We start from the raw sequence: 26462 nt of genomic DNA on the forward strand, positions 1-26462 counted from the left end.
ACCACTGCAGAAAGGTATAAAAGAGCCTTGCAGCAGATGGGAAGAAAGTTCACTGCTTCCATAAACCAAGAAAAATGTTGTCTTTAATACACACACTCCGAGTTCTGTTTTGATGAATTACTTTCATAGCAAAATTTAACAGGATTACCAAAAAATCCATAAAATCCTCCAAAACTGTAAATGGTAAATTACCGACACTGATCTATTTTTTTCAGACCCTTAAACTAGACATGGACTCAGTCAATAAGCAGCCTGCTGAGTTTGCTCTCTCAGGCAAGCTCTTGATGCAGCTTACCTTTTCTACTTAGTTTCCCATCTCTGGGGTCCCTGAGCCCTCCAAAATCAAGAATGTTCAAGTTCAATGGCACTGAGACCTTACACCAACAAGACAGACTCTTCGTCTCCTGAAATATTTGGCATCCATGAACTGAACTTACATCCTTAATTTTAAAAACATGGATACAGTGTGTGTTTGTCTGTTTATTTATTTAATCTAATTAGTAAGAAAATGACTGAAACAAGGCTTGGCATCTCAGCACTCTAACAGAGTAAATCTGACCTTTTCATTCATGTGCTGATAACCCCTCCAGTCACACTTGTGTCCCATTTCCACTGTTTTCATCTTCTACATGAATCTCACTTTTGTTTTTCTACAAAGGTAAAACCACTTGAGCCAAAATCTGCACCTGGGTTCCTCTCTGTACACGGTTGCACACATAATGGGCGCACAGGTGCCAAATGCAAGCAGTTCTTTCTGATCTCAGTGGGGATTTATTGGCTTGTAGCAGCTTCAGAAATGTGTCCAATGGAAGTATTCTAGGCGAGAGCATAGGGCCCCTATGCAAGAGAGAGGGAATCAATCTTCTAGGGCAATTCTACCAAGTACCTAGACAGCACCATCCAAAAGAGACCTGCCAGTAGTATTTCACAGTGGCAAAGACTGATTCGTGAATTAGAGATGACATTGTAATCTCTTGCTGTCAGCAGCAGAAAGATTATCAATCACAAAACATTATCTAAGTTATACTGATCCATGAAAATAAATTATTATATGACTTCAGCACCCATTGTGCAGAATACTAACGTGAAGTTCAAAGAATCAAAGCAGTGTCTGTTCATACATTTTTCAGACAATGGATGAGAACAATACAGCTACTAGCCACACTACTGGATTTCAGGACTCTCTCTTCATCTCCTCAAGTACATCCCTGAATGACACCAAAGTGAAAAGAGAAAATGCATTACACGCACAAGAGTTCTGAATATACAGCAAGTACAATGTGTCTGAGAGTATAGCTGATGTGCTTTATGTGATTTGGAGAGCAAAACAAACATGGATGTGAACCATTATTTTCAAAATTTGGCACTTACAGCTAGACTCATAAAGACCCCAAATGAGCGTGTACTATTTCCTGTGGCATAATGCCAGGTCCTCAGTGGTTTGATGGCTTCTTCTTAAATTATCCTATTTTGGAGAATGACTGCATAACCAAGAAATAACTTTGCAAGTCCTTAAGGATGTAGGCCCTACCCGATATCTTCAGTGGGATCTGAGCAGAGGGAGTGCAGTAGATCAGATCAGAACTTACAGCTGCCCACAAATTTTAACACAAGGGCATGGAAAGGCCAGGGCATTCTCAGCTCCTGTCAGGTTCACAGCCTCTTTTCAATCTCCTTGCAGTACTAGCACTACCAGCTGCCCTCCCATCCTTACCTGTTTCTTTTAAAGGGTGCTAAATGACAAGCTCAGAGTAAGACGAGCTCCTGCTTGGAAAGAGTGAACTCTGACAACTTTCCCCTTACCTTAGGATCACAGGAGCCTGAAAAAAGACCAGTCCTCCCAAACAGTCACAATCTTCTAGTGTCCTCACAAATCCCCCAAGTTAAGAAAGGTAGTCAAGTTAGGGACTGGGCAGATGTGTGCAGGAAAAAGAAAAAAAAAAAAAAAAAAAAAAGATAACGGGGATGAAGAAAGCATTGGGCTGTACTTTTCCCTCCTTATTGTCAATTACCTTCTACCCAAGGTCTGAAATCATGTGGCGTTGGACCTCACAGCAGGAGGCACATCTGGTGCCTCAGGTAACACTCTGCACTAGGTTGCAGCTGGGGTTCAGGCATCCTCACCAGTCTGCACTGTTCTGCCAGTCTGGGTGACAACGTGCCAGGTTGAGCTGGTGGTGGACCTTAGTGTCTGCGTGTCCAGAAATGGGGTCACCTGGCAGCTCTAGGGTGACAGCATCCTTTTGCCTACTTATGAGACAAGACAAGCTGCAAGGGAATAATGAGGCTGAAACCAGCTGTGCCAGTCTTCTGTTTAGTGAGTAAAGCAACTTGACAAATCTTTGTTGTAGGTAGAGGGTCAGTCAGGCAAGACCTGGGGTGGTGGACTGTGAAGGAAGGTACTGCTGTCACTCAACCTGACAACATCTGGGAAAGAAAACAAGCAGATAGAGAATATCCACAGCCATCTTAAAAAAAGATGGAAAAGAAAAGAGAGGAAAAATCCTGATTCTTTCAGCACCACCTTTTCTCTCTCAGGCATAAGCCTGAGCATATGACTTTGATAAAGACATAACAGCCCTACAGAAAGCCTCTCCACTCCTTACAGCAGAAGAGCTTTCAGAAGCTCTGTTTCTTAAAGAACAAAAGGAAGAGAAATGCACTGTGCAGTATGGCACGTTTATTTTCAGAGTAGAACTTTTAACTAATTCCCAAAAGTGCAGACTGCAAACAGACTACAGACAACCTAAAATACCAGATGAGACACTATGCAGGGAGCATGGAAACTGAAGTCTTATCTGCAGTTGTAACCCATGCACTACAATCACTTCCTTCACTCTGTGCCTCAGTTCGCATCCCTCAGCTTTCAGTCTATCTTCCCTATCTTAGATTTCAAACCTAGCTATCAAACATCAGCATTGAACCCAGGACCTTCAAAAAACTGGTCTTAGTTCTTTAGGAGAAGAACTGCCTTAGTACATAGAAAAGAATGAAGATCTGCTCTGCACAGAAGACACCAGACATTATTAAACAAACAAATAATAATAATCATGTATATTTTAAAAAAGCAACAATAGCAAAAATAATACAAATCTGAAAGTTAACAAATGAAAATAGACCTGTTGGTCCACATCAAGTCCCAAATGCTCCAAGGTTCAATGCAATTAGCACTAAAACTTTGGTTAAATGTCATTCTTCACTGTTGCCTCGAGAACTACAACATGTTCAGTCTTTGATACACTGATAAAATGGCCATGCTTATTTAGGTTTAAGTGGCTAAGACAGAAAGCTGTGGTCTCTGTGGCTGGGAACTACAGCTCATTGAAGAAAGACTTGCTTTACCTTCAGCATGCCTTGGATTAAACATTATTTCTCATTTAAAGCTTTCCAGTTCACCTTGAAAGAACTTTCCAAAATTCCTACTGCCAGCATATCTGAGCTCTCACATCAATCTAGCTTTGTGCACAAAAAGTTTTTGTAATTTCTTTCAGCAGTGCGATGAAAAGCAGAGAGCAGGCAGCATGGGGATCAGCCAGGCTGTCCCAGCATGGAGTCACCAAGCACACGTACTGCAACACAAAGCATCCACTTCCCTGTGTGGGAACAAATAAACAGCACAGGTCTCCAAACAAAACATGTCCAAGAGACAAAATAAGTTTGGCAAAGAGAGGGAAAGATGGAGAAAACTCTGATTTGCAGACAAGTCTCACAGTTAAGCTACCACAGTTCAGTCACGCAGGAAGCCAAGAAATCGCCGTCTAATGTCTTGTGTGGACAGACTTGTTTTCATTCACAGCAGGCTGCTACCTACAGTCCTGGCACAGAAAGATTTTGTAAGATGAAAAACAACAGAAAATGAAATGATGGCAAAGATTAAAGGTTCGGCAAAGGATCCAAAGTAAAGGGTTCTTAAGGAACAATGACAGCTCTGAACTGGGAAATGCCGTTACCCAGGATCAGACTGTTCTCCTCTCCCAAAGCTAAGCCTGGCACAAAGCTGAAGTGCTATGGGTGTGTAAGGTAGAAGACAAACAAAAGGCACCAATAAGACTAGTATGTGTGGCAGGGAGAGCTGCAAGCAGTAAATGTGCTTTTTTGGACACAAGTCTCTCTTGTTGCTTCATATCTGTTTTTTTTTTTTTTTTGTTATTTTTTGTTATTTTTTGTTATTTTGTTTGGGGTTTGGTTTGTTTTTTTCTCTGACACTGTTCTGCTAAATAGTTTTCCAGTTTCACCATCTGTGGGTTCCTGAAAGTTGAAGTCAGGCCGCATGTTCTGATTTGCTCAAAGGCACAGCAGGATGGACTTCCACTGGCCTTATCTCCATTTCCTTCCTTCACACACACTTTCAGCAGGGAAGTGTATGTGATTTGAGAGACACAGGGGTAATGAAAATGAAGACAGGAAATTATTTTAGAGGGCTGGACTTTTCAACAGCCTGTCCAGAAAAAGCAACAATATTCAATGATTCCGGTTTCATTACAACTTTTGTTGCTATGACCATGTCTCATTTATTTGGAAACCTTTGAGGCTACTACATCCTTCAGTTCTTTGTGCTTTGAAAGTGGCCTTAGGTCTGCCTAAAGCAATATTAAACACAGATTTTCTAGAGGGAGCTTCAGATGGAAGGGCTGGTTACACATCACTTCTGGTTCATCTTTCTGTTTATATTCCACACATGCACACATACATGGCGTATATTGACTGTGACACACAACATTATTTTTCCTTTGCTACCTTTTACCTGCAGGTGTACCACAATCTCTCAGACCTCTGATTTGTCTAGTTGCATGCTTTCTTTACCATTATATCCCTACTGGTTCTCAAGGTCAACAGGAATAACTAACTGTATTTTCTGCTCTTTGCCAGGCCTATCATCTGTCTTTGCTATCAGCTTTGATAAAAATGCAACAGCAAGAGCAACAAATTTAAACAGCCCATTGCTGCATAAGCTTCCACACTTGGAAATTGTTTTCTCAGTTGCCACACAGTAAAACAACGTACAGAAGACTAGATTAACAGAGGTCTCCAGTATTTGACTGTCTTCATTGCAATTCTGAATCATGTCAAAACTTTTATCATCCTTTTAAGGATATGAAGGTTTGATACCGTGCTTACAGGAAGACGCTGCATTGCACCTCAGAGAAATGGTTCCTTGCACTCTTTCTTTGTATTGCTGTAGAAGCCAAAAAAGCGTGCCAGAAATTCCAATGAAGTAGAGCATGTTTGCTTTCCTGGAAAACCCATTATTGGCTGGTTCCTTCACTGCAGTGCCCTCCAAGCCTTAACACAAAGTACACAACCCTAGTGGCATGCAGGCTTTCTTCCCTCCTCCTTCCCCTCCCCAGACCCCAACCATTTCATGTTTACTGGGGATGGTTACTGTTTATTGCTGGCTGTCAAAAAAACAAATTGCTAGACTTCTGCAGAAATGCAAAACTGGCCACAGTACGACATTGCCTCTGCAGCTGTTAAGGCTTTTTGTTTGCTGAGTATTAATAGGAGATGAGTTCGGTTCTGCTTGCATTCATGCTGTAATTTGGAAGCAATTCCCTCTCTGGCTCACACCAATTACATATCTGTCTGGCAACATTATATTGCAATTTTGTGATATGCAAAGTGGAAAGGCATATGCCTCTCTTAATACTTTCCAAGGTGAAAACCTAGATCACTACGAAACGCAAACTTTAAGTGGCTACACTATCTGAAAAGGCTGTATGGGTATATTTTAAGAAATTATCTTTGTCCTGAAAAGTGAGGGCTCCCTAGGTGGTCTTAAACCATGCTATCAGCAAATTTGAAAGCAACACCTTTACCTAAATGCCCCTAAAACACAGAAACACATAATAAAAAGAGAAAGCTATTTGGCATTGTTATGGACCCACCACACAAGAATGATTTCCCTAACCTAGTGAGATTTTAAATATACCTGAACAAGTAACCATGAATGTATCAGATGGGGCAACACACTGAGCAATTGTGAAAGTACAGCTTAAGCAGCCGAGAAACATCTGAAATTGCAGAATTTCAGCTTTATAAAAGCACAAGCAGTGCAGTTTACACCAAAAAGTGGTTTCAATTTCACAGAATCACAGAATCACAGAATTTCTAGGTTGGAAGAGACCTCAAGATCATCGAGTCCAACCTCTGACCTAACTTTTTTGCCATGTGTTTCTTTGTGTCCTCCACTCCTGACACACGTCTCACAATATTGCTAGTCACTTTGCCCATAGTGACAGCATGTGCACAATTTCCATCTACCGTGCTCCTCCAGGTCAATGTTTTTTGCCTGTAATGGTCAATACAATTAAGTCTGATAGAAGATTTCTGTTTTGATAATCTACCACAATGAAGAAAATACCTTCCAGCAATTTTTGCCTTTACTTACTGCTATTCCAGATCCTAGATCATTGCATACAAACTATTGAGTATCTATAACGATTAGATGTTAGTTTCTGTTAAGTATCTAAATACTGATTTTATTTATGATAACTGCAGGTTACACAGTTAGAATACCATATTTCATTTTCTTACTAATTTTCATGAATAAAGGAAAGAAATAAAATCTCCATTGGGGAACATCAAGGATTTTGAACAAAACACTTTCAAACACATGATATATGCCTACAGATTCAAAATGTAGAAAATGACTCTGTATTTACTTAACTCCACTCCTGGAACTTTTTTTTTTTTTTTTTTTTTTTCTTTTTTTTCATATTAATGGGAATTTCACAGTTGGAAATCAGCCAACCTTGAATACCTGTGATTTTCAAGTTCAGTTATATAGCTCTCCAATAAATAAATAAATAAATACATAAAACAACCATACATTCAAAAAATGTCTTTTAAGTTCTTTGCTTCAAGTGGCTGGCAACTTGAATGGTAATTTTCTTGAGCACGGTTGAAAAACACACATGATGGGAAGTACTGAAGTTCCCACCTGTTGGCAAAAGAAAAAACTCGACTTCTGAGGCTGCTGGACTGGATGATCCCCCTGGTCCCCTGATAATAAGTCTATTTTACCTCACAAATTGACACTACCAAAAACGTTAAACTCTTCTACATTTCAAGAATAGCTACCAAGCCAGTCTGTCTTAAGGTCTTGGAGACTTTAAATTCTCTATGTAGGAGTTTAAATTCCATATGTAGGCCGGATTCTTCATTTGACCATATTATGATTTCCTCTTCATTGTGGCTCCTGCCAGCTACAATGGGCTAAACACTGTGGTGTATACCTTTATTATCTACACACTGCTACAGAAAAGGTTAACTGCCAATGTTGACTCATATGTGGTGAGCAGATACCGAAGCGCAGATATTTACTGGAAAAAGTAAACACAGAACTGAAGGGTTACCTTTGCAAGTGAGAGTTCTGTTTTAGTTCTCTGTTTTACAGAGAACTAATGATATACTTAGGAAAACTCCATCAATATCCACTTAAGGGAAGTATAACACAATGCATAGAAGAACAACATGGACACCTTGAAAATGAATTGCTGTGTCTTCGTTACCTACTACATGTCTTGACCACTAGTAAATAAAAAGACTACCTAGCTCAGGAATTGCCTTAGCAACAGATTAATAGAAAGAACACTCCAGCTAGGAGAGTCATTAACACTTGCTCATCTTTATATACTTCCTCAGGTGTCCACCACTGGCCATTTTTGGAGACAGGACACCATGTCAGGTTAACTTTTGTCCAACATAGCAATCCTTATACTGCGTTGCCACTAAACATAACCATGTCCTATCCTCTAGGCTCTCTCAGAAAAAGAAAACAGATTTCTGAGATTGATTTTAATGACCACTGATTTCTGATTCCTGCAAATGTTACCACATCCATGTACTCTGCAAACATGCAGATGCAATCTCTGTCCAAAATACAAAAAGTCTGATGAAGGTGGTCTACACAATTGCCTTTGGATAGAAAATACATGAAGTATATTAAGGCACTGCAGTTTTTAACATAATGTTTAATCAAATACAAAGCTGTGTAATTTCCTGTAAAATTCTCAACAATGAGCAGGAACCCTCTAATATGCCTTTACATAAATATGATTCACATGCATCAACATTTTTCACTGCTTTAACTTCCCACTTCAACAGTCAAGCAGCTCTAAGGTTATCTACATGTGCTATTATTTATTACTGCCTACTTCATTTTCTCCTATTTTAATTTTGGACAGGGCAATAATTTGTCCTCGATGAGTGCGCTGGTACACAATCTCAGGGCTGAGATTCAAAGCTTAATGATGGCAGCTTAACAAATTACCAAGAGGAAAACTCGTCAAGCGTGAGCTGCCCAACTACAGTGTAGTATGACTTAGTTTTAAGTGTCAGTGAGGGATGGCTATGCTAAGCTGCATTTTCTCACATTAGGGCAAGTGAAGAATGTACATGTAATCAATTAACAACAGCTACTATGTCTCAGCTAACAGGAGCAACTTATTAAGCTGCCATAATTCATTGCATAGTTGAGCCCTTAATGAAATACGGCCCACCTGAAGAGGCTTTTTCACGTTCCCTCTTTCTCCTCTGCTGTGGATTAGGGAAGAAAGCTTCCAGCAGCCCAGTTTCACTCACACCTTTTGTCAATAAACTGAGATACTAAGGCATCTTCAAAACCCTGTTCTGCTCCTCCCCACACTTCTTTAACAGTTAAAAGAAAGTGTGATCAGTCTCACAGATTGGCAACTGAAGCACAAAGCAGCAGCTGCAAATTAGAATCTTGCTTTAAAGGTTAGATCCTATAATGCATTTCTGTTCCAAAAACGGGATAAATAAAATCAATGTTTTTGTATATTAAACAATTCCCATCAATGTATGTTTTTTGAATAAATGATGTAAACACCCTTATCATATCCTGTGGGTTTTGTAGACAATTCAGCAGTTCTCTTCAATTCTTTAGAACAATATTCTCAATTTAACTTAACACTAGGAATTACAGATCATCAGCAATAGCTTCATACTGTGAAGTGAGAACCTGTTTCTAGGATTGAATTTCTGTAAAATGTCTGCACATAGCATCCTTGCTAATACCAGATGCTTGAGGTCAAAGCCAGAGATGAATCTAATCAAGTATAATTCATATCCTTTCTAAGTCCTTTAGAATTTAGGTCATATCAAAGATTCCCTTGATTGCCCTCAAATTCAGACAGCTGTAAAGAGATACACCTGTCACGCAATTTATATATGCCTCTACATGACTTCTAAATTTTGCCCAGCAGACTGGTGTAGATCACTGAAAACATCCATTACAATTGAAAAGTGAAATTGTTGCTTGATAGACTTCATCACACTTAACCCCTTCTTAAAGACAAATGCATCTATTTTACTATGGACATTCCCTATAAATCTCAGTCCAGTCTTTTGAGTATGCTATTTCTCTTCTTCAAAGAAAAGTGCTTGTTTCTTTTGTGGAACTTAGAAACCAAGAACTCCATTCATATTAGCACAAGGTAACTTTAAAAGAGGAAGGACTCCAATGGTCAGGTTCACTTTGATCAAGGATGTGGAATGATGAAGTCTGGAAATGTTAACTTGCTGTACAGGGCACATAGCACTTGGCAGAAGTGAACTCAGTGTCCATATATTTTTATCGCTAAGGAAGGATTGCAGGATGGAAAAGGATTACACTGCATTGCATCAGACATCCTGCATAATACATGAATACAATGAGGAACAATTCATTTGAAATCAGTGTATTTTGACAGAAGTATAATAAAGTGCAGTTACATCAATCTAGATGATTACCAGAACTAGACCCCTTTTTAATTTCTAAACTTATCCAAATCTGATGGACCCACCAGAGGTTTTCCAATTAAAAGTCGGTGTGAATCCTCCTAGAGTGAGATTATGCTCCCGTATTCTTCTTAACATGTTATTAAAGTCATTGCAGCTCACTGCTAATGACATGGTCTAAATAAAAGCAAATTGATTAAATACTTATTTATAGCTACATTGAATATATATATACGTAAGTCAATATCCACAAAATTTATTTGCTTGTAGAAGCTATGTTTTCCTACTCCATAAAGCATTTCCATTCCTCTTAACACATTCAAAGTTGTGTTAAAATTTTTAGCCCTTTTAAAGGATATATTGGGTATTAGAATATCACAAGAACAACCTAAGCAGTTCAATTATCTTTCTGCAATTCTGTAGTAAAATTGAAAAAATACTTACGCTCCACAAAGTAAGAACTAGCATCAATCTTCCAGACAATCTGACCACGATGAGAGCCATTGACGCCACGGTTCTTGTAGTCCAAAAAGTTTTCGGACAAAACTTCATCTATGAACAAAGAAAACAGTATCATCAACTGCATGTTATGACAACACACAAAGCAGAGAGTCAGACTTAAAATATGGTTTTGGATTTACAGAACATGCTATGGTTGCTAGACAGCTTGGTACCACATGCTCAGATATATTTTTTTCATTCATTTATATGTGAAATAACTGCAGTGCTTCTTAAAATCGCAGATTTTTTTGGATGGAATTTTAAAAGACACATCCTTACAAAATTCTCAAATATGAAAACATGTGGCTTACCATAGATCAACCCCTTCCTAATTAAAACTAATTGTCTAGCTGAAACAGAAAATGGTAGCAAAAAAATAATCCCCCTTTGCACCAGTTCTTCCCTTAAAAAAATAAAAATAAAAATAAAAATCAGAGAATAGCTGTGTGTATGCATCTGTGCTACACTCACTATTACCATAAGAGAGGGGGGTTATTTCTTGTAGTAGACAGTGAACGATATTTATGTTTGAAGAATTGTTACACTAACTTCACAAACACCTCTCAGCCTTTAAAACCAAATGACTGATGAAGAAGTGCTGTCCACTCACGGCATTTTGAGACACCTAGAGGTTGTTAGACTATCACGCTGAGTTTCAAAGATGTCTGGATCCATGAGCAATCTATAAAAAGTTGCTGACAGCTCTTGGGCTGAACGCTGAGAAAGCAACCGCCTTGCATGCAAAGGGCTATGTGTAAAGAACACTAGGGCAAGGCACTGAGTCTGAAAAGCAGCCTTCTGATGGTCCATGCTAATTCATTTTGAGTTTGCTTCCAAGTTTCATTGTAGACTGCTTCAACCAGCTCTTTTCACGAGAAATCCAGAAGTCCTATCCAGTACAGATGGCAGCAAACACACCCCAGGCTCAGGGCAAGGGTCTGCTTCTTGACCCTCTCTCGTTCAACAGCCAAAAGAAGTGCTCGTGAGGCCCTGCCATGGCCCATCCTTGCTTAGGAGCTTACATTGGCTTCCAAGACAACAAAAATGCACATATTGCCACCATACCAGGACAGTACACATGGTTTTGATCATCAGTAAATGGAATCAGCACAGCAAAAATAAAATAGACATTTACAGAGCATTTGAGGAGTGTGGGAATTGGAGGTAGGGGCCTGTGACAGGCCAGGGTGGCTGAGCACTCTGAGGGCCGAGGTGGCAGCCCTGTTGGCTATGCTGCATCTCCAAGCCATGGCCTCACTACTCAGTTTTGTGGATCTCACATCTGCACAAAGCAAAAGGCTGAGTTCTACCTACAGCGACCAGAGAGCAATGAAGGCAGTTTTAACTTTGACAGAGACTTGTAGAAACACACTAACTGAGTCAACCGTGCTGTTGAGAAAGAGCTGGGTGGGTGCTGCAATTCTGTTCCAAAGACAATTACACTAATCATTGGTCATGCAAAAACCTAAGGAAAAGTATGATCCACTAAATCGAGTATTAAAACACATCAACTATAAACATCACTTCATTACCACATAGGTCAGTGAGAAAACAAAGGTGATGCCATCATGACAAAAGGACTCCACATCTGAGGAATCTGAGAATGGAGTGATGCTGTGACAACCTGCAGAACTATGCAGACCACATAAGGCCACCTTTGACCAGGCTACTTGGAGGCACAGAGCAGCACGAGGTGATGCAGAGACATGAAAACAGTGCCCAGAGCCAGCATGGCCACAGAGCTTGCCATTTCTGCACTCACGGTGCTACCATGAATGCTGCGCCTCTTGCCATGCTGGCACAGACATTGAAATGACCTCCAGAAACGAGACAAACAAGTAAAAAACAATAGACATGTGGCCAGAGAGGTCTGTATCAATGGGCAGGTTTATCTGTCATACAGAACCAAGCACAGTGTCTTCGGGAGGCTGCTGAATGGCATACAAAGGACAAAGTCAAGACACTCTAAGAACAACATATTATTCAACTATATATATGCAAAGGTTAAACAGACTAAACTTTTAATTTGAAGGAAATTACACTTTCACTGAAAGAATAAAGCAGCAGGCAAATGTCAATGTTATTGTTTCAGTTTTACATAGTTGTGCTCTCCAAGGAGAAAGATAAGTGGGCTACCAACATGGAACTCTTTGGTGCCACTCTCTTGAGGGATTTACAGAGGAAATCCTTTTAAAGAGGTCAATAATGATTGCAATGGATAATTATAAACAGCTATGCTATCTACAATACATTTTCCCTTTGCTGACTTGCTAATTGTCAGTAATTATTTCACTAGCTGTGTTTCCTGCTCTGTATAGAAGTGGAAATTTTTCAGCACATTCACACAGTACTTTCCTGTAGTAAACCTTCAACAGTAAAATCCTCTGGTACAATTTCTGTTCTTTGTCTGTTCTTGTTCTTTACAGCTAGTTTTGTCTTCTTTTAAATGTAAAATCACATAAAAGGGGCAGATAAGCATAAGTCTTCGACTACTTTAGTAAGGACCATCCTGGATGCAGATTATCCAGTATTACCCACGTCATTCTGTGGAAGCAGGAGCATGTATATACATACAAGGAGATATAAACATGTGAACTGACAGGGAAAATGCTTTATACTTAGAGGTGAGCGTATACTAAAATGTTGTGCTGAGTTGGAGCTTTGAAACTGACTGCATACAGAGGACATCCCTCAGCTCAGGCTTGCTGCTCTCCAGTTTCATCTCTCGTGACGTTTATTTGTCATATTTAGGCTCTGGAAGCTGCTGGAGATGCTCCAACACCTGCCATGTGATTAAGATGCATGGATAATTACTGTTTTTCAAGATATACTGTTTACAAAATACCGTGTTGCTTAAGAAGGGTTAGCCGAGCTAAACTGGGTGGCTTTGCTTAATAAATCACAGACATTTTAGGCCAGAGTTTAGCAGCACAAGAGATCCCAGAATCAGATTTAAAATGCTGTATTCATACGTACTATCTGTTGGGGCCAGCTGGCTCGAACACTGGATGGGTTGTTGTCTGCTTCCCACAGCTGGCATAATGGCAGTACGAGCTCTGTGTCACACAATCTCTCTAATTTGACTGAGATGTCAGCATCTGCCCATACCCGAACCAAATCACATTTGTATTACAGGCTGAGCCAGCAGGGATGACTGTGGAAAGCCCTCTCCTTCTTTTTGTAGAAAACAGCCAGAACGCCTGGCAAAGCAAGCTAAGAAAAAAGACCACTCTCCATCTACATGTTCAAGGTAGAAGGAAAATGAAGGAAAGGAAGAAGCAGGTTGGTCTACAGTTAGAGCTGACAGGTGAGAATATGGGAAAGACAGAACCAACTGTTCTCACCAAGCAACATCTGCACGCTGTCTCCTGCTAGGAGATGGGAGTGTACAGAAACAGTGTCCAAAGCAAAAGGTCAGGTCACACAGCATGTCAGGGAAGGGATACAGACAGAGTTAGTCATGCACTCACAGTTTACAGACAGCAACAAAAATACAGGCTTGGGTAGCAGAAAGGATGTCTTACAATGAGTTTCCCACAGTCTGAAATACGCAGGTCACCCCAAGTAGGAACAGTAGAGTCATTGATTACTACTCTCCAACACTACCCATTTTGTGTAGATTACAAGAAAAGAAACCAAAAAAAGTATCTTGGTCCTGTTACTTTTAGCTCTTACAAAATAAAGAAGCTTGTTAACTGAAGCGTAAATGATCAGAGTAAGGATGAGATAAATTTATAATACAAACAAAACATATTTACAAATCTCATGGCTTAGAAATCCAGTAAGTAGGTCCTTCTCACAACCAGATGTAAGCCCTGCCTGTATCTTTTGAAAAGCTAGGTATCTCCTCTTTCCAAAGAAATAAAGCTTATTTTTAGTTAAACAGAAATTTAAGACAGTTGGGATTCTTAAGCCAGACAAAATTTAGGTCTAAAAATACATCCAGGTCCAAACAGGAAATCTTTCTTTTTCATGTTTTCAAGGGATGCATCTTTGAAAGATAAAAGACAAAGGAACATCTCCTATCAAGGAAAAAATAGCAGTAGTTGAAACTGTTCAGGAGGATGGAACGTATGAATACCTCCTATCGACCTGATTTAGTTGGCAGGTGATACTAATCCAGACCTGCTATTCCCCAGAGGTTGACACTGTATATGTAGCATATTGAGTAATAAAATTGTGCATGTGAAATACACAGCTGTTTACTGTACTGTGTATACATGTATGTGCTTGTGTGTATATATGTGTATATATATCAACAACCCACCATATATAAGTGCAGAGATAATAGGGTATCTTAAATAGAAAAAAGGTACGTGCAAAGGAAAAAAATACTTTGCATTTCTAGTAATAATTCCTATAACAAAGGAACAGAGCTTAAAAACATGTTGTACCTTAATACCCTAAGGTAAATGGTGAAATGCTTCATTTCAGCTCTACACAAAATGAAGCACATAGCTACCGCTGCTCCCTTTCATATATTTCAGCCAGCAGCTAATGGCTTTTGACATTTTTCCAATGAAGCATTGTAATGCATCTCCCTCCCTCTATTTCTGAAATAAGATTAACATTTACACTAGCTCTCTGCTTAGCTGGCAATCCCCACTGCACAGCCTGGGTTCGGGCCCACTTGACCAAAAGCAAACATTTTGCAATCACCCTCAGATCTGAGGCTGCATTTCCCCAGATGGAAAACTGGGAGCTAATTTAGAAAACTGCCAAGTGAAGGAGCATTCGAGATGCACTGCCCTTTGAACATCAGCTGGAGACGGGGACCGCATGGCAGCTGAGTCAGGCTGGCGGGGGAGCTGGCAGAAGGTGCTCTCACGGAGCAGGGGAAGTGGCTGCACACCCACAAAGCTGTGTTGGGGTAGGAGCAGAGGCAGCTGGTCTCCGGCACCTCGCACGTCCCTGGAGGAAAAAGGGGAAGGTGATGAATGAGCACGCACTGGGCTGCAGGGGCCTGAGAAGCAGCTAGAGGGACCAAGGCACCCCAGAGGCAAATATTAGCAAGAGCTTGGGAACCAGTAAAGACTCTGACAGACTGCTTGTCCTTACTGAACCAAATACCTCCAAGCACAGCCATTTACCACTAGAAATATTCTGCACTGTCACTTCCATGCTGAGAGATCCCCACATACTTTACAAGCACTATCTATAGAGAGATAAAGAGCCATCACCAAAGAAAGCTATCTTTCCGATGAAAAGCAGTAACAAATGGACAAAAAGCATGCTGTTCTTCAGACGAATTAGGGAAAATGTTGATAAAGGCTACCCCGCAAAAAGGTCTGTAAAAATATTTTAAGAACTTCAGTCTCTGTCAGCAGCCTACACTAAGCAGACAGGATCTCAGTATTTGAAAGCTTGTCTGAAATTACCCCAGAGGAACACAGTTTGTACCTCTTCCTCAGAAGGACTGACATACATATTACAAACAGCAGAGTGACCCTTTTGGTCACCCTTTTGGTCAGTTTGGGTTAAGAGGGAGGAAAAGAAGAAACAATGCCCCTTCCCAAACAGTGTTTTGCTGATAAATATGATCTATCTTTCCATGTTCTTCAAGAATAGTAACTACAGAACTTAAAATATCTGGGCTACATTCAAAGAAACAAATACCCAACATGAGAGAGGAGCACAACATCAGACAGGTTCCTGAACTTACTACAGTATTACAGTCTCTTATCCATCATTAGTTTGGTTTAGCACTGCATATTACAACATGTGCTTTCTATAAACTTTGTGCAATTATAGCATAAAACTAGAAGCTAAACTTCATGTCTTCATCCCTTATGAATAAGAAATGCTGTACTGCTGAAATCACAGAAGGATTTATCGTCTTTAGTTGAACAAATTTGCTTTAGCTTGAAATTTAAAAGTGCTTTTGGTCAATATGTATGTCTGTACTACAATGACATCTGAATGTAGTCAGGAAAATACTCTTAAAATTGTTTTCTGGACAAAAAGATCTAGCTCCAGTTGATCTGTTTTGCGATTTGCATGGAAAATTGCAGGAAAGGGGCATTATAAAGCACAGAATATCAAAAAAAATGAAACTATTTTGCCAGATAATCTAAGTGCATGCCATGGATAAGTTTTCTATTTCTGATGTTTATTCTCCTGCCACCCAATTTATCATTTGAAGGTGAACATAAAATGATGACAAATTTCTTATTTACAAAGATACCACAGTAGAAAATCACAAATAATGGCTATCGTTATAAAAGTCAATAGGAATGTTTCCACTTGCCTCAACAGCTATGGATCCAACTCTAATATGGATCAAAAATTCACTGTTAATTCATTTGCCAATTTCTGCCACCTTTTTATTTGAGTAAGACGTGAATACAACACTGCTTTGATAAGCACAGTTTGTGCAAAATTCAGCCTGAAGGAATTGCTTCTCTCATTTCAAACTACACATTGTCTTGTCGTATCTCAATTCACAGCATCTTTGGTGAAGGTACATTAACGTCACAAAGGGACAGCAAATATACCGCAATTTACAGCTAGCAGCCATCCTCCTGTAATTTCTTAGGGAGAAGAGTTCTGGAAAACAAGGATCTAATCCTTCATTGGTGCTGAAAACTCAGCCCTTGATCTAACAGCTGTGTATGTGCTTTAAGTACACGAGTGGTTCTATTTTAATATCACAAAAATTATTTTTCTTTAGCTGGGTGGGTGGTAAAATGGGAGGTAGAAAATGTGAACAATGAGTGGAGAGTAGAAAAGAGAGGAAAAACAAGACAAAAAGCATAAACCATAATAAAATGGGGAAAGATATTTGGCAAAGGTGCAACTTTTCTTGGTTCAAAAAGCAGAAAGAGACACACGAAACCCAAAGGACACCTGCATCCACTCCCCAAATCAAGGAGTTGCAACTTTCAGCAAAACACTCTTACCTTTGAACATCTGGCTTACTTTTGGAACCATTTCTGACATTATCATATGTGACATTACCTCTAGCACATCAGTAGCCTCCAATTTACTGCTGGGAGATACTCTGATCTTTTGCAGTACTGATATCAATAAAAAAAGGGAACACAAGACTGCCAGTTGTCAAGATGATATTACATTTTTGGTGTGATGGAGGTTTTCAAAAGGCTGTGGATGAACTGTGGATCAAGCCCTTCCTCACCGTCCTGCCTTCCTTGCACTTGACAGTATCCCACAGAGAGTTTGAATTCTGTCACCTGAGGCACTTCTCCCTCCTTCCCTGTAATAGGGGAGCCTCCAGCTAATAGTGGAACTGCTGACTACTGTTCTCCCACGGTATCCCTGAGGTGTTTGGGATCCGTGCTCCAGCACAACCTACCTCCTATCCGGTTCTCTCCAGTAACCTACAAATCTACCAAAAACCCACAGACCACAAAACGTGAATGGAATGAAGAAAGCAAAGAGCTGAGGTGGGGCTGAGCAAAAACAGTTTGGTAAAGTTCCAGCGCTTCCAGATTTCTTCTCACCACTGTGGCAGGTGGGACACATCTGTCTTTTTGTACAGCTACAGCTATACTTTAGGTATGCATTGCACATATTTCTCCACAATTAATGACATTTGTCTTTGCATGCACAAGTGAAGATGGGAGAAAGGAATCCAAACAACGACTGCCTCTGTGCATACTGAAATCAGAAAAAATGCAATGTTTGGTGAGGTACAACATGAAAGAGCTTTTTGTTGTTGTTGTTGGTTTTGTTTGTTTTTAAGATAATATTCAGTCCAAAGTTCTTGCAATCAGTGGAAGCCTTCCCTTCCCAATGATTACAGTACAATTTGGAAAATGTGGACAAGGGTAAAACAGTGAATCCATGAAAATTTATTGAAGATACTAAAATAAGGGATGTTGCATGCCCAAGGCAGTATAAAGACATGATATAAAGGGACATAGGGAGATCTGAAATGTGAACAAGAATGACACTTGTGCATGGTAACAATGTTCATTAAATAATGGGGAGAAATAATTTGCAGTACTTGAAAAATGGACTTAAAGTAATGTTGAAAGATGTAACAGCAGACAGCAAATTAAACAGGAGTTTGTGATCTGATACAGCAGCAAAAAAAGGAAAAGCCCACACAACTCAGGTGTTGGCACAGAAGTACTATTGATAAAGAATCTCTTGAGAGTCTGAAGCAATTTTATCTGAAAAAATGGCATTCAATTATAAGCTTATCACAAAGTAGAAGATCTTCAGCGAAGAAAAAATGTCTTTAGGGCTGGAGAGATCAGAGGATAAGAAAAGATTAGGAAAGCTGAATGCATAGACAGTCGTTACAGGAGTTGTGAAGGACAGCATGAGAATATTCAAATATTATGAACATTGCATTGAAGTGTTATAAACAACAAGGAGTGAGAAGAATGATGTAGTTTGATTTAGAAAACTAAGCAAAACACATGCTGAACCTTCAAAATGCACATAGCCACATGGCTAGCTTGACAACCCACAGAGAACACATCTTTTTGGGCTAAGCTGCATCCTGCCAAGAGTTACATTTGTGCTGTCCACTGTTAATGCTATGACTGAGTCTACCCAGTCAACATCTTAACTTGCTTCGTGGATTACTTTTTTATTTTTGAGGAATTGAGGCCATAAGCTGGCTTTTTGTGCACCAGTATCCCCCCACGGTCTGATTTCCTCAAAATGCTTTAGTAGATGATCATTACTGTCCTCATTATCAGCTTGGTCTATACAGCAATATGGGCCCCACAGCACAGAAGTAGTTTTATCCAAGGGCGTAAGGGTGCTGCAAATCACAGAGGAGGCATGAGGCTGCCGTACTCCTTGCCTGCATTGTTTTCCTCTCCAGATATTCAAGATGACAACTGAAGCAGAAAACTCTTCTGCAAGGTTACCTGGAAAATTTCGTAATACCACAGTTGTTATTTCCTGGAGAAATGCTAAAAGAAAATGGGAATCTTTTGGCACACAGTAAAAGCCTCTCTACCACATATTTAATATACAGAAAGGAAAAGAACTGGCAACCTACAGGTTTCTTTAACATTACTACTGTGGATTTATGACCATGCCATAAAGCACAATACCACTGCACTAATCCCTTTATAGAAAGAGCTTGTTGGTACATTGCTACTAATAAGGTTAGCAGTACATAAATGACAGACACAAACCTTGGAAGCACTGAAAGGGAGAATGGGTCCAAAGCTGTATCTGTAGCCTAATATTCAAAGATCTGAAGAGGTGAAACTGAGGCAAAAGCTAACTGTAAGTGCCACAGTCGGTAGGTCTGGAAATGGTGTATCCTGGTTTTGTGTAGCACAAGTGGTCCACTAGATACAGAACTGAGAAATACAAAAAAGTGACTCAGCCTGAAATGACAAGTCACTCCCACCAGATCCCAGAGCAGCCAGGTGGGAACAAAGAACAGATACTGCTGCAGTAATGTACCTGCCAAGGCCTCTGATAGCTAAGACCTCCTCTGTTCAGCATTTGTGTAGCTTTTCTACTGTCCTTTTTGTGTGGCAGGTTTGCTCCTCTAATACTTTTTTTTTCCTGAAACAAATAGTGCTGTGCTTGGTGAAAGCTGTGTGGCTGCCGGGCACCTCTGTTGACGTTTCACAGAGAGAGCAGAACTGCAGGTGTTGTACAACACGTAACTTGCTGATGTGACCACAGCAAGGCACGGCTACTATCCCCAGCCCAGAGAGAGACCAACCACAAGATGACCCACCGAGGAGAAGTCCTAAAGAAGAGAATGTTATGATTTGGGGTCATTGAAGGATTAGAAAGATGGTTAACCCCAAAACATAAAATTCAAACATCAACAAAAATCACTGTCCTCTAAGTGGGCACATTGTGAAGGGCTTTGTTTTACCAATATTTCTAAGGCAGAGAGGTGGAGCAAGCAGACCAAATGCACAGAAAACCAAAGTCAGAGATTAGAGCTGTAATGCAGGGACCCACAAGTCCCAGCACATTGCCATTTCTAACATTTTCCATCTCTGCTGGCCGCATGTGACATTCTGCTTGTACGTGCTGCTCGTCTGGTGAAATAGCTGTACAAACAAGCCCTGATCCAAGCCGGACTGCAGGAAGAATACGGGGCTCTTTCCATTTGCTTCAGTAATGAGGTTTGTTGGATTATGCTGAAAATTGCCTTTTGGGGAGAGAAATAACATCACTGGCTAAAGCAGAGGACCAAAACGTGCTGTTTTAAAGCTAAACTTCAGTCACTAATTAGGTCAAGGCATTCTTACTTCTATAAATTTGAGAACTACTCCTCTGTCAAAAAAAAAACAAAGAAAGGCAGGAAACTGGACCCTACAAGATTTGCGTACAAAGAAACATTTAATAAACAGCCTTTAATAATGTTTTGCTTTCCCACAAGGAAATGTCAAAAGAAAAAGAGTTTATTGCATACTGGTAAGAAGAGTGCAACATCAGCACTGATAAATTCCTGCCATCAGTGTGCACAGACACTGGAGCAAATGATTCTTTCCAAGTCTGGTTTAAACATTTCTCATTAGCTACTCTACATCAGATATGGAGATGATGACAGAAGTGAAATCTAGTAGCAGCTAAAATGCTACTGCAGTAATTATAAGATAGCTCTTTATCTAGAGGAGCTGCCAGCAGTCCATATTAATTTATCTAAGAGGCTTCATACTGGAGCAAATAGTAATAGCAAACGAGATAACAGAAGAAGAGAAAACTGAGATAAATAACTGCAAATATTCCATCTGTCTCACAGTAGCTACTAAACGATGGTGTTTTTTTGTTTTGTTTTGTTTTGGTTTGTTTTTTTTTTGTTTTTTTTAAAAAAAGACTATAAATACACTATCTTCACTATTCAAACCTTTGTTTTCATTTCACCTTTTCTTCAGTGTGTGTTTTCTTTACCTGTAGCTTTTTTGCAAAGAAAGCTCATAAAAATCCAGAGATTTTTAAATAGAAACAAAGCTGTGTTATCATGTTCAAATTCCTCAAATAACTCTTTTTTTGAGTGTTTACATGAATTTTTGATTATTCTGAAAGACTGTCGATATTCAAAGTGTTATAATTCTCTTGAGGGACAGCACATGCACACCTCAGGTGAGTTGTCACAGAATTTAGATTTTTTTTGCATAGCTTGGAGCTGATATAGTATGTAGTATAATGATATACTATATACTATAAGGGGAAGTTAAATCATCTCCAGAGTTCTAGTTTGGCAGGCATGAAATGTAACTCCTACTCCTGAAGGCACGATGTCTTAAACACCCAGAAAGGCTTGTCCTTCAAATTCTCATATTTTTTTGTCATTTTACCATGGCTATTCTTAAAATGCATTGAAGTAACAGCACCTATATTTTAAAAGAGTCAACATTTATTAAACTCTTTTCAACCAGTTTTTCTATGGCACTTCAACAAATTCAGGTAGGTGTGTATGAATGTTTTCACACAGCTACAGTGTAGATACAATCAATAATATTTTTGGCATGAGATACACAGACACCATTTTTTAGACTGTTTTATGTGAGACTGACTGGTTACCTAGTCCATTTCCTAAGACCATGAACAAACACTAAGAATCAGCTCTAAATCCAGCTTTTACCTGCTCCTGCAAAGCTTGTTTCCCTTTTGGACATCCTTATGAATCTGCACATGGATTGAAGGGGAGAATAAAAGATACCTTCATTTTCGATAAAAGCAACTGCGCCACAAGCAGCCAGAATTTCCCTAAATGGAGGACTCCCTTACTTCTTCTTCAGACAGCCTTAAGCTTTGAATAACATCCCAAAATGCACTATGGTTTCTGTATCAAAACATCTGATCTATACCATTTGTGCTCTTTTTCTTCTGGAAGCCTTCTATAACAGCTGTATTTCCTCAGACTTGGAACATCTTTGTTCTGAAGCCTGCAGTTTATTAGGTATCATTAAAATTTTAGTGATGGTAGTGGCAAGAGCAGATTTATTTTTATGCATTTCAAAGTCAACACTCATATAAGATTATTTGGAGATATTTCCTAGAATACTATAACAGCAGTGACTAAACTCCTCTGAGGTGGGAACTGCCTTCTGTTCTGCTTCGTATAGCCCCTTCCACAGATGCTCAGAAGCTCTCACAAGACAAATAATAAATAATAACTCTCATGCTCCTGCATTGAGTTTTATAGAAAAACCAACGCCACACTCCTGATACCGCAAGGACACAAATGATTTCTCCATGTTTTCATGGTTTGTGTGCTTTCACCACAATAATAAAGCATTGCTACATTCAAACCTTTCCGGTCAAATCTCACAAACCCAAAATAATCACAAAAAGGATTGGACTGTAACAGAGAGCTGGCTTTGAGACAAACACTGGCATGACCAGCAGCACTGCAATAGTTAACAGTGTTGCCGCGCAAGTGGTAATAATAGGCTCCAACATTAATCCCCTATTGAGAAGACTGGGAAAAGCTCATACTTTCTTTGGTTCTCTTGTTCCAGTCTGGCTGGCTGCTAATTCAAAACATAGTCATATATCAGTTTACATCGTGAAGGTCAGATCCACAAGGCCAGAAACGTTTCCTCCCTAATCAGGAGTGCAGACTAGGGAAATCTGTGCAAGCGCACACACAAATCCAACCCATTAGGATGTCTGGATCTCCCATTCCTGTGGATTTATCACAAATGTTGAACAGAGTGTTTTATTTCAGGACAGAAGTATGCTTTTGGAATGACCCTTTCCAACTGTCCCTACTTCGGTTCACACTGTGCGGTGATCTTCAGGCACAAAATCTCAATTCTCTCCTGGTGGATCTGAACTGAAAGGTGCCCTACAGCTATCCAAGGGTGCTCTGTCAGCCAGACTGGAACTGCTTGAAAGCCAAGCCCTCCAAAATGAGTTCAGCAGCTGTTTGCTTCTGAAAACCTGTTCCTCAAGGTTTGCTCCATGTCATTAATGTAGATACAGCCATTGCACCAGTCACCTTCTTAGTCTCCAAATTTTTTTCCACGTTAAAACCAGTACAAAAAAAAGAAAAGCATGTGAACTTCACAGTCTCCCAGGTTGTTGCTTTACGGGAACCAAAAAAAATAATCTCACCTCACGTCAGGTTTTGGAAGGGAAGTGAGAAAGGACTGATGGGTGCTGCTGCCTGCTATTACCCTGGCTACTTAGATTAGGAACCTGAGAGGACAGAGACAAAACACTTCCAAAGATATCAAGGGCCAACTGTTTCTTGGAGACTGGACACACTAATCATTTTTCATTTGGCAGCAGTATGTGTCAGAATGAATCACTGATTATTTCCTTTAATACCAAACATTCAGCCAGCAGGGGCAAGGATGTATTTCACAATTTATACTTCTAATTTATTCTAATTCTAATTTATTGGGGTGTCTTGAGCAACACCCTGGTTGATAAGGTAAATTACAGAGGCATAGCAGGGAGGATTTTTCACTCCCAGCTAATCCCCTGTGTGTGCAGGTTACCTATCAAAGAAATACAGGATATATCTTTATAGCCCTTGATACAACATCTGAGCTATGAAACCTGGCTGAATGAGTTCATCCAATATGCAACAGCTCTGTGGACATTCTGTTTACAGCAGACCACCAGAAGTGATGCTTTTGCCTGTTTTTACTGAAGCAAGGTAGTCCTTCATGAGTTGTCTGCACTGCTGCAGAATAGGCATAGAGTATTCCATAATGCCTAGAAATGGCAGCCTTCTCATCTGTTCAAATAAAACAGTCAAAGGCAATCCTAACTGTAAACACAAGTAATTATTAAGGCCAACAAACCAAACTGCTTTCAGTGCATCTGTTTTGAATCCAGTCTCTATTTTTTTCTTTTTTGTCTGTTTTGTTTTCCTAAAATATTTTAAATTCCAGAAGCCTACCTTTATTTTCAAAACAGGGTATTTTATGAGGTTACTCACAGGACAAAGTATTGAAGCCTGGCTTCCTGCACCCCACACTCTTTTCCACAGCCATCCTCATCCTCCCCTTCTCCAAGTCACATAAATAGACCGAACTCCTTTTCCAGTGCCTACCACTATGCCAAACAGGGCTCCTCTGCACTCTCTGACCTCCCATCCAGCTCATTCTTGTATCCCCTACCCTGCCAACACCTGTGTTCCCCACATCCTCAGCACACGATGCCGACCCTTCTGATCTTGTCCACTAAAGCACCCGACCAACACTTTCACTCCCTACGATTGCTCCAAAAGCCCCTCACAACCTCTTATGCTTTACCTGGTTTTGTTTGGCTTGCTGACTAGGCAAGGCAAAACACTGAACTGAAACACCTGAGATTTGAACTGAAACACTGAACTGAAATATCTGAAAACACTGAACTGAAATATCTGCTAAGGGCTAGGCACGCTTATCTAAACAGGTACCGGCAGCATTTCACCAATATTTCCCTTGTAGAATGCACAATTTACAAATTACAAATTTGTATAAATTTTCAAATGTACTGATATGAGTCCACCTTCTTTACCAAGCCACTGTTTTTCAGAAAACATTTAGAGCTTCACATTTTAAGACCTCTAATCCACTGAGGAATGTGACTGAAACTGATCCACCATGTTCAAAACTTACCAGAGGGAAAAGAGTTAATGCAGACTTCAGTGGGACCATTTCCATAGGAACCAAGCCAGATCAAAATGCTTGTTTTATATTGAAGTGAAACAATTAGGTAAATGTCCATTGAAAGCATTTCTTATTACTTTTCTGTGGGGCTGCCTTTACACAGATGGAGATGCCAAAAATATGCTAATGGCTGAATACAGCTTCCAATGTGCAAAAGAAAAAAAAAAAAGAAAAAAGAAAAAGTCATCTGGGACTCCAGACTGCCTCAGTCTATAATTATTATTGTTCATATCAAAATATCCTCTGGCTATACAGGAAAGGCATTCTGTTTCACAGGGTTTTTTAATGATTCATATTCTTGACTTGTAAAACCTCTCATCTGTCACAGATTACTCAAGGACTTGTGAGAGGAAACCCTGAAAACATTATGCTTTCTTTATATAGAAGGCATTTTCCACAAAATCCAAATGGCTGAAAATAAAGTGTCTTGAAATTTCAATAAACTGTCGATAGAAAGGATTCTCATATCTCTGTTGAAGAGAAAGTCAGGGCCAGGACTGCAACTAGAAATTCAGGAGGAGAAGAAATCTTGTTGTATATAAACCCACTTAAAGTTTATACTCAGTGGATCTGTATTAGCCTGTAATTACCATCATCTCTTATTACTCTAATGCTTACAACTAAAAAAAAGTAGCAAGAAGACCAAAGGGGAAGGGGGAAGAGGGACTTACCAATGAGATACATGCCAATCCAGTCCCCTGCATCCACTTCCTCCTTTATATCCCAGTATATCACTAGGTCCTGTGAGTGCCCGATGGAGTAGTAGGAGCTGCTGACCATCAGGGTCGATCGGCTGTCCGAAGTGACAAGGTCCGTGTCACTGGTAGACCTAGGAATAGTGACTGTCTCGTGGGAGTTGTTCCTGATGTCCATGTTATGGAACTGGTCAGGGTTATAGCTGTATCTGAGGGGCTCCTTGCACCGGCGCCGATTTTGTGAGTTCCTTGATGGAGACGCCATGGCTGCCAGGCCCAGGAACCTGTTTTGGTACAGATTCTGTGAAGAAAAAAAAAAAAGAAAGGATAGTATTTACAGTATGATTCATGTTTCAATGATGTCAAAGCTTATGAAAATTAGTGCATCGGAATGAGAAAGCAAGAAAAGAGCATCTGGCACCGCAAAAAAGAGATACAGAAAGGTTCAGCAGGCAACAGAGGCTGCTACTTCAACTTCTACTCCTCAATTCTTACCACGAAAAGAAGTGCAAAAGCAAGCCTTATACCACCGAGCCCAGCTGCAATCGGCAGTGTGTGAGAGAATCAATAGTAGCTAGCTTCCTCCAAGTTAATACGCGTATCCAGACACCAACACTGTGACTATCAATCAGATGGAGAGCAGTTCTCTTTCAGCATCAGGAGGTAGCCTTCCCATATTTGACTCATGGAGTCAATCTTCCTAGTAATCCTTGTTACATTTGCAGAGGAATCTTTTGCCACAGAGAACCCATCCCATTTGGTGGAGTGGTTAACAATGAGTAAGAGCCTCATGTCTGAAGAGTTCGAGCAATGAAAACGGAGTTGTCCCTGATACCAAAATAAAGACATTTTCACTGGACTGTAAATACAAACTGAGTGTTGCAGAGTCTCCACAGAGCTGACAGCTTCTCATACTATTGCCCTGCTTTGTTTTTTGCAGGAGAGTGAAAGATAC

At 39.9% G+C, this 26462-nt stretch overlaps 1 protein-coding gene across 9 annotated transcripts in view; it reads right to left on the reverse strand.

The window, feature by feature from the left end:
• HECW1 (HECT, C2 and WW domain containing E3 ubiquitin protein ligase 1) overlaps positions 1 to 26462 on the reverse strand; it is a 268296-nt gene that overhangs the window by 157968 nt on the left and 83866 nt on the right. For all 9 annotated transcript variants that reach the window (XR_014316964.1, XM_082753993.1, XM_082753989.1 and 6 more), the window contains 2 exons: positions 25484 to 25808; positions 10186 to 10293 (listed from right to left, as the gene is read on the reverse strand). Coding sequence is in view for 8 of the 9 variants with exons in the window: in XM_082753989.1 (XP_082610115.1) it covers positions 10186 to 10293; positions 25484 to 25808 (433 nt within the window). In the remaining variant the exon portion in view is untranslated. The remainder of the gene's footprint in view (positions 1 to 10185; positions 10294 to 25483; positions 25809 to 26462) is intronic.

This window comes from Aythya marila (assembly GCF_965140915.1).
Source record: "Aythya marila genome assembly, chromosome: 2".
Taxonomy (NCBI): Eukaryota; Metazoa; Chordata; class Aves; order Anseriformes; family Anatidae; genus Aythya; species Aythya marila.